Here is a 15366-nt window from a genome sequence, read left to right on the forward strand (position 1 = left end):
AGAGGATGAGATGGCTGGATGGCATCACCGACTCGATGGGTATGGGTTTGGGTAAACTCTCGGAGTTGGTGATGGACAGGGAGGCCTGGCGTGCTGCGATTCATGGGGTCGCAAAGAGTCAGACACGACTGAGTGACTGAACTGAGCTGAACTGAAGGAGGCCTTACAAATAGCTGAGAAAAGAAGAAGCTAAAGGCAAAGGAGAAAAGGAAAGATACTCCCATTTGAATGCAGAGTTCCAAAGAATAGCCAGGAGAGATAAGAAAGCCTTCCTCAGCGATCAATGCAAAGAAACAGAGGAAAACAATAGAATGGGAAAGACTAGAGATCTCTTCAAGAGAATTAGAGATACCAAGGGAACATTTCATGCAAAGATGGGCTCAATAAAGGACAGAAATGGTAGGGACCTAATAGAAGCAGAGGATACTGAGAAGAGGTGGCAAGAATACACAGAAGAACTGTACAAAAAAGATCTTCACAATCCAGATAATCACGACGGTGTGATCACTCACCTAGAGCCAGACATCCTGGAGTGTAAAGTTGAGTGGGCCTTAGGAAGCATCACTATGAGCAAAGCTAGTGGAGGTGATGGAATTCCAGTTGAGCTACTTCAAATCCTAAAAGATGATGCTGTGAAAATGCTGCACTCAACGTGCCAGCAAATTTGGAAGTTAGCAGCGGCCACAGGACTGGAAAAGGTCAGTTTTCATTCCAATCCCAAAGAAACGCAATGCCAAAGAATGTTCAAACTACAGCACGATTGCACTCATCCCACATGCTAGCAATATAATGCTCAAAATTCTCCAAGCCAGGTTTCAACAGTATGTGAACAGTGAACTTCCAGATGTTCAAGCTGGATTTAGAACGTGCAGAGGAAACAGACATCAAATTGCCAATTTCCACTGGATCATAGAAAAAGCAAGAGAGTTCCAGAAAAAACATCTACTTCTACTTTATTGACTACGCCAAAGCCTTTGACTGTGTCTATCACAACTGTGAAAAATTCTTCAGGAGATGGGAATACCAGACCACCTGACCTGCCTCCTGAGAATTCTGTATGCCCCTCAAGAAGCAACAGTTAGAATCAGACATGGAACAACAGACTGGTTCCAACTTGGTGAAGGAGTACATCAAGGCTGTATATTATCAACGTGCTTATTTAACTTATATGCAGAGTACATCACGTGAAATGCTGGGCTGGATGAAGCACAAGCTGGGTTAGAGAATGCTGGGAGAAATATCAATAACCTCAGATATGCAGATGACACCACCCTTACGGCAGAAAGTGAAGAAGAACTAAAGAGCCTCTTCTCGATGAAAGTGTAAGAGGAGAGTGAAAAACCTGGCTTAAAACTCATCATTCAAAAAACAAAGATCATGGCATCTGGTCCCATCACTTCATGGCAGATAGATGGGGAAACAATGGAAAGAGTGGCAGACTTTATTTTTTAGGGCTCCAGAATCACTGCAGATGGTGACTGCAGCCATGAAATTAAAAGACGCTTGCTCCCTGAAGAAAAGCTATGACCAACCTAAAGTGCGTATTAAAAAGCAGAGACATTACTTTGCCAAGAAAGGTCTGTCTAGTCAAGGCTATGTTTTTTCCAGTAGTCATGTATGGATGTGAGAGTTGGACTATAAAGAAAGCTGAGCGCCAAAGAATTGATGCTCTTGAACTGCGGTGCTGGAGAAGACTCTTGAGAGAGTCCCTTGGACCGCAAGGAGATCAAATAATTAGTCCTCAAGGAAATCAGTCCTGAGTATTTATTTGAGGGACTGATGCAGAAGCTGAAACTCCAATACTTTGGCCACCTGATGCAAAGAACTGACTCACTGGAAAAGACCCTGATGCTGGGAAAGATTGAGGGCAGAAACAGAATGGGATGACAGAGGATGAGATGGCTGGATGGCATCACTGACTCGATGGACATAAGCTTGAGGCAAGCTTCAGGAGTTGGTGATGGACAGGGAAGCCTGGCATGCTGCAATCCATGGGGTCAAAGAGTCGGACACAACTAAGCGACTGAACTGAATAAAAGATAATTATAAAAAAAACCCCAAAACCTAAACACCAAGGCTTGGGTTTACTTCTCTGGTTGGTAATACATCACACATACTGCCACACATCATTTCTGGGAGAATTAAGCACTGTCCATATCACTCCACTGTGAGAGGACAATGAGAAGCTTTTGCCTGGGCTCTACTGGACTTTGTCCTATATGCCTTTTCTATTGATTTTAATCTGTATGCGTTCGATGAATAAACCATGAATGTAAGAGTTTCCTAAGTTCTGTGAGTACTCCCAGTGAATCACTGAGCCTGTGGGTGGTACTGGGTCCCCAGGGAAGCCTGACATGCTGCAGTCCATGGGGTCGCAAAGAGCCGGACACGACTGAGCAACTAAACTGAACTGAAACACACAGTGTTATCTATATGAATTATTATCTAAATCAGAAAGTATTTCAATAAATTCTAATGACATTAAAAAAAAAATTATCAAAGTCTCCTCAACACTGCCCAAAGAAAGTGCCTCAAGCAGCCTGAGCACAAAACATAGACTCCAGAGTAAGGTAAAAATCAGAGTACATATCTTATACTAATTCATAAAGGATGCTTAAAATACCTGCAAATCTTCCATATTCACTACTAGAATATATCCTAATAGATATCTATTTGAACTAAACTTATTGTCTTATGTTATGATAAACAATCAATTTGAAATACTGTTTATGCTATTACAAAATCTGTTTCTTCACAACAGTAAAACTAAAACTCTACCCCACATTAGCAGGATTTCTAATTAACAAAGTTCTACTAAAACATTCACTAGATTTCTTCTCATTCTGGTATTTTATCTCCAAAGAACCCCTAAAATAACAAAACTGAAAGACTCCTGAGACCAAACAAATTTCAAAAATGTTGAATTCAATCCTTCCCTATTCAATCCATTGAGACTCTTTGGAAAGATGTGTTCTTAATCTGCAGTACGGTTAAGTGGTATCATGACAGGTTCCTTGAAAAATGGTACATATAAAGCTAGCTCTTCAGAAACTTGCTAACTTTTCAGAAACTAGTAACTAGCAGAGGTCTGTGGAAACAGATACTTATGAAATTTCTTATTAAATGATAAATTGTTTACGGGTCTATTCTACATTATTTACAAAATATTGAGTATCAAAAGTTCTCTGAACACAAGGTAAGGAGCATAACTATCCAAACAATATCTTATCAAAAATTGTATGTATCCTATAATTATGTTATGATTGATATTAAGAGAGAGTTTTAGCACTTGCTGCCATCTTGCAAAATGAACTACAATTCTGACCTCAAAACAAACAATTCGATCAAAGTACAAATAAATTTGTACCACAGATGGCATAAATACAGACAGACAGATAAATTTACACCCAGTCAAATGCATATCCATATCCCTAACCACCCCATATCACAAATCTCAGCTTATTACCTCTTTAATTTTTTCCCTTTTCTCTCTTAGGTCATTATCTTCTGGGTCTCCACCATGTGTTCCTATAAGGTTTGGTATAGGAACTGCTGGCAGTGGCTTTTTCTCTCTTATCTTCATTTCTTGGACTACCTTATTTTTCTCTGTCTGTATTTCTGCTCGGATTTCCTCTCTTGACTTTTTTAATTTTTCTTTTGCTTCTTCTAGAGCCTTCTCATGATCAGCTCGAATTTTATTTCTCAAACGTTCTTCTTCTTCCCTGTAAGAAGAGGAGAAAAATAAATATAAAACTTAAAGCTTCCTTCACCAAACCTTGATAGTTGTTTTCTACTCCTGCCATTGAAAAGAACCCATGAGAGAGACCTGGATCTACCTACACAAGTCAAAGTGAAAGTCACTCAGTCGTGTCTGACTCTTTGAGACCCCATGAACTATACAGCTGTAGAAGGAAATGGCAACCCACTCCAGTGTTCTTGCCTGGAGAATCCCAGGGATGGGGGAGCCTGGTGGGCTGCCATCTATGGGGTCACACAGAGTCAGACAAGGCTGAAGCGACTTAGCAGCAGCAGCAGAACTATATAGTCCATGGAATTCTCCAGGCCAGAACACTGGAGTGGGCAGCCTTTCCCTTCTCCAGGGGATCTTCCCAACTCAGGGATCAAACCCAGGTCTCCTGGATTGCAGGCAGATTCTTTATCAGTTGAGCCCCCAAGAATACTGGAGTGGGTAGCTTATCCTTTCTCCAGCGAATCTTCCTGACCCAGGAATCAAACAGGGGTCTCCTGCATTGCAGGTGGATTCTTTACCAACTGAGCTATGAGGGAAGCCCCCAGAGTAGGATAAATATATCTTAGTATGAGAAAGAAAGAAAATAAGCCCCAGATGCTGAGCAGCAAACACTTTCCACAGTAGGAAGAGGGAACCTGGTAAGTTACAATTTAAGGGCCAAGTGAAAACAGAGAAAGTAGCAATCAATAACCTATTAGACACATTGGAGGAAAAAAAAGAAAGACCAGTGAAAAACTAGATGGGGGAAGAGAAAATGAAATATAGAATTAAGCTTTGCACAGTGGTAGTATCACAGCCAATTAGGTTTATCCAAGGCAAGATTATTTGTAACTGAAAAAGTAGAATTAAGTATCAGAGGGGACCGTATAATAAACAACAAGGTCCTATTGTACAGTACAGGGAATTATATTCAATTGTTGCTGCTGTTCAGTCACCAGGTGGTATCTGACTCTTCGCAACCCGATGGACTGCAGCACACCAGGCCTCCCAATATTCAACACACTATCATAAACCATGGTGGAAAAGAATATGAAAAAATACATATGTGTATAACTGAACCACTTTGTTGTACACTAGAAATTAACAGAACACTGTAAACCAACGTTACTTCAAGTTTAAAAAAATTTTAAATACATAAGATCACTTCATAAACTGATGTGAAAAAGAGACAAGGTTGGCCCCAGTATGCATCCAAGGGTAATTCTGGGCTGATCTGTTCAGGAGACTCAGGCAGATGAGGGCTTCAGCAGCAGATAAGCTCTGAATGAAATCTTAGATAAGATAGTGATAGTCGCTCCAGCCTGTCCGACTCTTGGGACCCCATGGACTATAGCCCACCAGGCTCCTCTGTCCATGGGATTTCCCAGGCAGGAATCCTGGAGTGAGTTGCCATTCACTTCTCCAAAGATAACTATGGTAAATATGCAGGCACCACCAAACTGCCTTCCAATCCCTCTCCCCCTCCTTACCAACAGAAGACATTGTGCCTAGGCCTAGAGAACAGATCCAAGAAGAATCATTTTGCAGTTGGAAAAAAGGTACTTACAGTAAAAGTACTTAACCAAAAAGTCAGGAGACAAGGATTCTGGTTCTATCTCTGCCCTCAACTCACTCTGTAACCTGACAGACATCACTTGAAAACCTCCAAGACGAGTACTTTCCTCAATAAAGACAGCAAGACAGGTAATACTATCCTAATACACTTGGCAGAAAGTGAAGAACTAAACAGCCTCTTGATGAAAGTGAAACAGGAGAGTGAAAAAGTTGGTTTAAAGCTGAACATTCAGAAAACTAAGATCATGGCATCCGGTCCCATCACTTCATGGCACACAAATGGGAAAACAGTGGAAACAGTAGCTGACTTTATTTTTCTGGGCTCCAAAATCACTGCAGATGGTGATTGCAGCCATGAAATTAAAAGACGCTTACTCCTTGAAAGTAAAGTTATGACCAACCTAGACAGCATATTAAAAAGGAGAGACATAACTTTGTCAACAAAGGTCCGTCTTGTCAAGGGTATGGTTTTTCCAGTAGTCATGTATGGATGTGAGAGTTGGACTATAAAGAAAGCTGAGTGCAGAAGAATTGATGCTTTTGAACTGTGGTGTTGAAGACACTTGAGAGTCCCTTGGACTGCAAGGAGATCCAACCAATCCATCCTAAAGAAGATCAGTCCTGGGTGTTCACTGGAAGGACTGATGTTGAAGCTGAAACTCCAATACTTTGGCCACCTGATGCAAAGAGCTGACTCTTTTGAAAAGACCCTGATGGGTCCCTGATGCTAGGAAAGACTGAGGGCGGGAGGAGAAGGGGACAACAGAGGATGAGATGGTTGGATGGCATCACTGCCTCAATGGACATGAGTTTGGGTAAACTCTGGGAGTTGGTGATGGACAGGGAAGCCTGGCGTGCTGCAGTTCATGGGGTTGCTAAGAGTAGGACATGAGTGAACTGAACTGAACTGAACACTTGGCTAGTGATATCCAAGGTAAGTATAAGGACTTAGTAAATTGTAATTTTCTATACAAATGTAAGCCATTAATTATACCAAATATTTTCATCTCTGTTTTTGTGTGTATATAGTTTTTGGATTTGCTGTTTATGTGAGGTTTTGATATAGCAATCTATATATGTAGCATGAGGCTGTTTTAAGTTGCTGGTCTCTTTCCTGCTAAAGAGTTCCTTTAGCATTTGCAGCAAAGGTGATTTTGTTGGTGGTGAGCTACCTCATCTCCTGTTGTCTGAAAGTTTTTGATTTCTATATCAAATCTGCATGAGAACCTTGCTGGGTAGAATATTCTTGATTGTAGGTTCTTCACTTTCATCATTTAAACACATTGAGTCACTCCCTTCTGGCCTGCAGAGTTTCAGGAGAGAAAGCAACCAATAACGTGATAGGAGGTCCTTTGTATATTGTTGTTTTTCCTTCCTTGCTTTTATTATTTTAAATCTGTCTTTAATTTTTGCCAATGTGATTACTATGTGTCTCTCGGCATGTTCCTCCTTGGGTTTATCCCACCTGGGACTCTCTGCACCTTCTCACCCTGGGTGGTGGTTTCCTTCGAAACGTGGTGCTGTGCTGTCACTCAGTCATGTACGACTCCTCACAACCCCACGGACTACAGCCCACCAGGCTCCTCTGTCCATGAGGATTCTACAGGCAAGAATACTGGACCCTCCTCCAGGGGGTCTTCCTAACCCAGGGATCGAATCCAAGTCTCCTGCATCGCGGGCGAATTCTTTACCATCCGAGCCACCAGAGATGCCCAAGAATACTGGCGTGGGTAGCCTTTCTCTTCTCCAAGGGATCTTCCTAACCCAGGAACTGAACTGGGGTCTCCTGCATTGCAGGCGGATTATTTACCAGCTGAGCTACCAGGAAGACCTTGTTAGGGAAGTGAACTTTCAGTTATTTTCTCTTCAAATATTTTCTCAGATCCTTTCTCTCTCTCCTCTCCTTCTGGGACTCCTATAATGCAAATGGTAGTACATTTAATGTTGTCCCAGAGGTCACTTATACTGTCTTCATTTCTTTTCATTCTTTTTCTTTTTGTTATTCTGTTCCTCAGCAGTGATTTCCAACATTCTGTCTTCCAGGTCATTATCTGTTCTGTTTCAGTTATTCTACTGTTGATTTCTTCTACTGTATTTTCCATTTCAGTTATTGTATTGTTTATCTCTGTTTGTTCTTTAGTTCTTCTTCAGTTCCATTGTTCAGCCGTGTCCAACTCTGTGACCCCAAGGACTGCCACACACCAGGCTTCCCTGTCCATCACCAACTCCTGAAGCTTGCTCAAACTCATGTCCATCAAGTCAACGAGACCATCCAACCGTCTCATCCTCTGTCATCCCCTTCTCTTCCTGTCTTCAATCTTTCCCAGCATCAAGGTCTTGGATCAGGTGACGAAAGTATTGGAGTTTCAGCTTCAGCATCAGTCCCTCATGTGCATACTCAGGACTGATTTCCTTGAGGGACTGATTGGTTTGATCTCCTTGCGGTCCAAGGGACTCTTGAGAGTCTTCTCCAACACCACAGCTAAAGAGCATCAATTCTTCAGTGGTCAGCTTTCTTTATAGTCCAACTCTCACATCCATACATGACTCCTGGAAAACCATAGCTTTGACTAGATAGACTTCTGTTGGCCAAGTAACGTCTCTGCTTTTTAATAGGCTGTCTAGATTGGTCATAGCTTTTCTTCTAAGGAGCAACTGTCTTTTAATTTTGTGACTACAGTCATCATCTGCAGTGATTTTGGAGCCCAAAATAATAAAGTCTGTCAGTGTTTCCACTGTTTCCCCATCTATTTGCCATGAAGTGATGCAACCGGATGCCATGATCTTCATTTTGTGAATGTTGAGTTTAAACCAGCTTTTTCACTCTCCCTTTAACTTTCATCAAGAGGCTCTTTAGTTCTTCTTTTCTTTCTGCCAAAGGGTAATGTTACCTGCATACCTGAGGTTATTGATATTTCCCCTGGCAATCTTCATTCCAGCTTGTGCTTCATCCAGCCTGGCATTTCACATGATGTACTCAGAATATAAGTTGAATAAGCAGAATGACAATACTCTTTGCCCAATGTGGAACCAGTCTGTTGTTCCATGTCCAGTTCTAACTGTTGCTTCTTGAGCTGCATACAGATTTCTCAGGAGGCAGGTCTGGTATTCCCATCTCTTGAAGAATTTTCCACAGTTTGTTGTGACGCACACAGTCAAAGGCTTTGATGTAGTCAATAAAGCAGTAGTAGATGTTTTTCTGGAACTCTCATGCTTTTTTGATGATCCAACAGATGTTGAAAATTTCATCTCTGGTTCCTCTGTCTTTTCTAAATACAGCTTGAACATCTGGAAGTTCACGGTTCACATACTTTGAAGCCCGGCTTGGAGAATTTTGAGCATTATTTTGCTAGCGTGTGGGATGAGTGCAACTGTGCAGTAGTTTGAACACTCTTTGGCATTGCCTTTCTTTGGGGCTGGAATGAAAACTCACCTTTTCTTAGTTCTTCTAGGTCTCTGTTAAACATTTCTTGCATCTTCTCGATCCTTGCCTCCATTCTTTGTCCGAGACTCTGGATCGTCTTCCCTATCATCATTCTGAATTTTTTTCTGAATAGTTGCTTATCTCCACTTCACTTGATTGTTCTTCTGGGTTATTATTATCTTGTTCCTTCAACTGGGACATAATCCTCTACCATTACATTTTGTCTTAAGTTTCTGTGATTGTGGTTTTTGTTTCACAAGTTGTAAGACTGTACTTCTCCTTGCTTCTACTCTTTGCCCTCTGGTAGATGAGGCAATCTACTAGGCTTGTACAAGCTTCCTAATGGGTGGGACTGGTGGTACCCTAGAACTTGGTCCTATCCCTCTGGTGGGCATGACTGTGCTAAAACTTTAAGGTGCTTACCTGTTGATGGATGGGGCAGTGTTCCCTCCCTGTTCATTGTTTGTCCTGAGGTGTCCCAGCACTGGAGCCTACAGGCTGTTTGGTGAGGCTAATGGTGGCCTCTAGAGGGGTCACATGAATGAGTAATTCCCAGGACTGCTGCTGCCAGGGTATTTGTCCCAGCAATGAGCCACCAGATACCCCTCACCTCTGAGTGGTGAGCACACACGACTTTGTGTGTGCCCTCCAAGAGCAGAGTTTCTGCCTCCGCCCCCCCTCCACCCCCCATCCTGAGGAAGTCTTGTAATTAAACCCCACTTCAAAGCCAGATTCTCTGGGGACTCTTCTTCCTGTTGCCAGATACCCCCACGCTGGGCAGCCTGGCATAGGGCTCAGAACTTCTATCCCAGTAGGAGAACTTCTGTGCTGCAATTGTTCTCCAGTTCGTGGGTTGCTCATCCAGTGGGTATATGATTTGATTTTATCACAATTATGCCCCTCCAACCATCTTATGTGATTTCTCCTTTGTCTTTGAGTATAGGGTATTTTTTTTTTTTGCCAGGTTCCAGAGTTTACTTTGTTGATGATTAGTCGTGATTCCAGTGTGCTTGTAAGAAGGAGTGACAGCATGTCCTTTTACTCCACCATCTTGAGCTAGTCTGTCCTCATTTCAATCTCATTTTCAAGAGGCTCCCCAAATTTTCCTTTAGTGCCCAAATTTCTAGATTTTAAATTCCATCAGTTGGATCAAATTTCTAGATGTTTATTTTCACCTGAATGACCTTTCTTTTACTTACATCTTTTTAAGATTTTTTTTGTAACTTTGATATCTTCAACAGATAATCATGGTGAACTTCCATTTGTCTCTTGCTTTTCATCAGTGCCTTGTATCCTTCCGTGTAGTAAAGAATTTTGCATTGTCCAAAGACAAGTCTGGCCTTGTTGTCACCTTATGGGAAGTAATCTGTCTACTTCATAGATGTGTCCTTATTTATTTATGGTGGGTGCTGGTCACACCAGCTTTTAGGGTGGGGTTGGCCACACTCAACAGTCCCAGGGTGGGGGCTGGCCATACTAAAAAAAAAAAAAAAAAAATCCAACAAAACAACTTAGGGTGAGGTTCCAGGTCATACAGTATCAGTCAACATGGCGACTAAGTTGCTCATTCATGGAGGCAATCAGTTACTCATTCCTCAAAAACTCTGGACACCAAAGCTCACATGAGCTTAGCTGGGTGACAATACACACTGTCACAACTTGATATACCAGGAGAGTCATGTCCTGACTTTATAGGAAGAGGACACTAGAAGCTCTATATCTGGAACCTTCCTGGAATATATGCTACGTGCTTCTTTCCCTTGGCTGATTTTAAACTCCATCTCTTCACTATAATCTGTAATCCTTTCATGAGTGGATAGCTTTTAGTGAGTTTTGGGAGTCCTAGCAAATTATCAAACCTGAGGGTGGCTTTGGAGTCCCCTGAAATTTCAGGTGGTGTCAGAAGTAAGGGTGGTCTTGTGCAGGACTGTGCCCTCAAACTTTGCAGAACAGCTAACTATGGGTACCTTCCAAGATTTCCAAAAAATATCTAATCTTATATCTGCAAGTTCACATGAGATTTGAAATTACTTTAAAAAAAAAATTACTTTTTCAATTATATCCTATGTGTAAGAGTTGAATCACTTTTTAATATCCCATAAATAATATTAGGTTTGCATTTTTTGTAAGTTGTTGTCTCATTTTGTTTTGTTTTTATTTTTTCCTTCCAGACACTCTTGGCCTTGAAAATCAAAGGCAAACGACAACAAAACTAATAATTGTTGTTGGCTTAGATATACCAGGCACTGACTTAGTCAAATACAACATTACCTTATTTAGTGCTCATACCAACTTATGAGGCATCCTATACTTAACACTGCTATCCATCTTATTAGGAAAACGCTAAGGCACAAAGATAAAAAGGAAACTGTTCAGGGTCATGTATGGATGTGAGAGTTGGACTATAAAGAAAGCTGAGTGCAGAAGAAATGATGCTTTTGAACTGTGGTGTTGGAGAAGACTCTTGAGAGTCCCCTGGACTGCAAGGAGATCCAACCAGTCCATCCTAAAGGAGATCAGTCCTGGGTGTTCATTGGAAGGATTGATGTTGAAGCTGAAACTCCAATACTTTGGCCACCTGATACAAAGAGCTGACTCATTTGAAAAAACCCTGATGCTGGGAAAGACTGAGGGCAGGAGGAGAAGAGGACAACAGAGGATGAGATGGTTGGATGGCATCACCAGCTCAATGGACATGAGTCTGAGTAAACTCCAGGAGTTGGTGATGGACAGGGAGGCCTGGCGTGCTGCAGTTCATGAGGTCACAAAGAGTCAGACACAACTGAGCGACCAAACTAAACTGAACTGTTCAGGGTCACAGAGCTTGTAAGCAGAGAGCCTAAGTACAAACACATGCATTTTAACTTCTTAAATACAGAAACACTGCATTTCACACAAAACATGAATTTTAGAGATTGTCTCTTGTTATGTAGACACTGATACTTCTCTCTCAAGTATTTTGGTCCCTTCCTCCTAAGTCCTAGAGCTGTCAATTTTTAGCTAGGCATTTGCTGTTGTTATTTTTCAATTGCCAAGTCTTGTCTGACTCTTTGCAACCCCATGGAGTGCAGTCCATAGCTAAACACAGTAGTAGTTAGTAGTCAGTAGTAGCTAGTAGTTATTAGTTAGTCGCTCAATGGTGTCCAACTCTTTGCAACCCCATGGACTATAGCCTGCCAAGCTCCTCTGTCCATGGGATTCCCCAGGCAAGAATACTAGAGTGTGTTGCCATTTCCCCCTCCACAGGATCTTCTCGAACTAGGGATCAAACCCAGGTCTCTCGCATTGCAGGCAGATTCTTTACTGTCTGAGGTACAGGGAAATCCCATAGCTAAGCATACTCTCTTACAAAATAAAAATTCTATTTTTCAGACTCCCTTATTGAAACTATCCTACGGCTCAGAAACAGACTTCTGTCTTGCTTAAGCCACTGTTATTTTATGATGTTTATGGCTGGTAAATGACCTAGTCTTTGTTGAGCCACTCTCTGTCCTAGACGTTCTCTTTCCCTGAGATACTCATTAGTATCTGAGGGCTGACTTACCATAAATAAACTAACTACCCAAGTTTTGTGACTCACAAAACTCACTAAAACCAAACAATTGGCTTCCTTCTTCAATTAGAGTGTTTAAATAAATCATGTTTGGAAACATTCTGAAGAACAAATACAATCCTAGATTACAGAAGAACAGATAAAATTACATTGAAATCTTGTTCGGCAAAGATTTAGTGGCTATACTTTTCATTTTATATTCATTCCATCCCTCTTTGCTAGGGTTTTACTCTTTACCTACAAACATTAAGTCTTATCCACCTTAAAAAAGTTAAATAAAAACTTCCCTCAAAACTGCCTCCACCTCTACCTTCATTGGTGTCCCCACCTCCTTCCTTTTACCACTACACTTTTTCAAAGAGCACTACACTTGCTATTTCCACTTTCCCTAATCTCACATCATCCTTCTAGCCACCAAAGTTAAAAACTGATAGCTAAGTTTTTCCTTCCTTTAAACTCCTTCTTTATCCATGGCTTTACCACCATCAATGCACCCCCAAAATGTTGTATTCCATTTTCACTTCTGTTCTTACTCTATATACTCTTCCTATTCAACATTATTCACCTGTATTTCTTCAACTACTATATCAAAATATATATGATCGGGGCTTCCCTGGTGGCTCAGTGGTAAGGAATCCGCCTAACAATGCAGGAGATGCAGGTTTGATCTCTGGAGAAGGAAATGGCAACCCACGCCAGTATTCTTGCCCAGAAAATTCCAAGGACAGAGGACTACTGGTGGGCTACAGTCCATGGGGTCACAAAAGAGTGGGACATGACTTAGCAACTAAACAACAACATATATGATCAGCCTTTTACACATTACTAAGTACTCCAGATCCAAATTTCTAACATTATATAAGACACTTGCCAAATACCTCTGATTTAACATGTCCAAAACAGAACTGAAGGATTACCATGGAAAAAGGACAATCAGAGGCTAAGCTCATTCATGAACATGGAGTGTTTTTAATATTAGCAAAGTTAGCAACATTTTGAAAAATAGCTGGCATAGTGGATAAAAGAATCCACGTGCTAATGTAGGGGAAACGGGTTCAATCCCTCATCTAGGAAGATTCCACATGCCGCAGAGCTACTAAGCCTGTATGCCACAACTACTGAAGCCCACGCACTCTAGGGCTCTCAAGCCACAACTACTGAGCTCATATGCTGCAACTACTGAAGCCCATGCACCCAGAGCCTATGCTCCACAACGAGAAGCCACCATAATGAGAAGTCCCATGCACCGCAACAAAGAGAAGCCCCCATTTGTTGCAACTAGAGAAAGCCCATGCAAATCAACAAAGACTCAGCACAGCCAAAACTAAAATAAATAAATTGAAAAATTTTTTAATTTTAAAAATAGAAAAAAAAATTCATCATAACTAATTGGACTTACCCGAAAAGTGAGAATAGTTTAATATCAAATAATTCTATCCATGTAATTTACTATTAAAGAGAACTTGCATAAAGTAGAAAAAGAAAACTGACAAAATTAAACACTCATCCTCAAAACTTTACAGCAAAGAAGAAAAGAGAACTTCAATTTCATAAAAGATATCTTCCAATGTCTCCCACAAATACCATTCTTCACAGTGAAACTTAAGAAGCATTCCCTTCAAAATGAGAGAAACAAATAAGGATGCTCACTATCACACTTCTATTTGATTGCACATCTAGCTTTCTTGGTGGCTCAGAGGGTAAAGTGTCTGCCTGCAATGCGGAAGACCCGAGTTCGACCCCTAGGTCAGGAAGATCCCCTGGAGAAGGAAATCATAACCCACTCTAGGATTCTTGCCTGGAGAATCCCATGTATGGCGGAGCCTGGTAGGTAGGCTACAGTCCACGGGATCGCAAAGAGTCGGACACGACTGAGTGACTTCACCTTCTTTTTCTAGCTCTGGGCTTCCCTGGTGGCTCAGACAGTAAAGAATCCGCCTGCAACGCAGGAGACCTGGGTTCGATCCCTGAGTTGAGAAGATTCCCTGCAGGAGGGCATGGCAACCCACTCCAGCATTTTTGTCTAGAAAACTCCCATGGACAGAGAAGCCTGGTAGGCTACAGTCCACGGGGTCGCAAAGAGTCGGACATGACTGAGCGACTGAGCACAGGCACGCCAGCCAGCAAAGTAAAATAAGATGAAAATAAGATTAAAATATAAGAAAAAATTAAACTTCCCCCAAAATGTCTATATAAAATCCAAAGAATCTACAAGTTATTATAAATAAAAGTGCAACAAAGAAGGACAAAAACCCAACAGACAGAAGGTACTCGGTAATTTCCTTCTCTTACTATTCATTGGATCTCATCTTTCTAGACTACAAGCATTTAAACTTCTGCTGATACATTCTTTCCTAATACTAATAGTAGCTTTATTTACATCACCTTTCATTTATATCCATTATTTCACTGCTAAGATTTCCAGGTTCTGTTCTTCTGACGATCATTTAAGAAACATGAGAGCCCTTAAAAACTTTGGCATATAACTACCCTCAAACCATTTATAAGGGAATTTTACTAAACTGACCCTAACTAATCTTCAATTTTTAAGAAAACTCACCAAAGCCCTTATGAAACAATTTTTTAAAACTGCTGAGTAAATCAACTATGTAATTCAATCTTTTAAAAGATAAAAGACAAAAAAAAAATAAAATAAAAGATAAAAGACAAAATATAGAGTGGCCCTTGTTTTTAGTAACAAAGTTAGGTACTAAGCAACATTTTCAAACACGATGTATCTTCATAATATTCAAAAGTATTTCAGAGGATCCAGGCAAGCACAACAAAACCAGTTGAAGCAGTTATACAAATAACTACTTATGTACAAGTACAGGCTAAAAATGGATCTAGGAAACAACCATACAAGGGTCAGAAACTAGTACAAAAAATACCGAAATTAACAGTATTCTACAGAGGTCAGTGGCAAGTGCCTAAAGGAATTAAGACCTTCCAAAGAGAAATGCCACTCCTTCAACATCATGAAGAACTCTTTAAACTCAAAGTAACCAAGAAGTACTGACTATTTTTAAGAGAGCTGTTGACAAATACAATCTAAGATGATCTACAAGAGCAAATTAATATATT

At 40.9% G+C, this 15366-nt stretch overlaps 1 protein-coding gene across 1 annotated transcript in view; it reads right to left on the reverse strand.

The window, feature by feature from the left end:
- MAN1A2 (mannosidase alpha class 1A member 2) overlaps positions 1-15366 on the reverse strand; it is a 153632-nt gene that overhangs the window by 117852 nt on the left and 20414 nt on the right. Inside the window, exon 2 of the mRNA XM_043459678.1 lies at positions 3467-3722. Within this exon, the coding sequence (XP_043315613.1) occupies positions 3467-3722 (256 nt within the window). The remainder of the gene's footprint in view (positions 1-3466; positions 3723-15366) is intronic.

Source organism: Cervus canadensis, chromosome 2 (assembly GCF_019320065.1).
Source record: "Cervus canadensis isolate Bull #8, Minnesota chromosome 2, ASM1932006v1, whole genome shotgun sequence".
Taxonomy (NCBI): domain Eukaryota; kingdom Metazoa; phylum Chordata; class Mammalia; order Artiodactyla; family Cervidae; genus Cervus; species Cervus canadensis.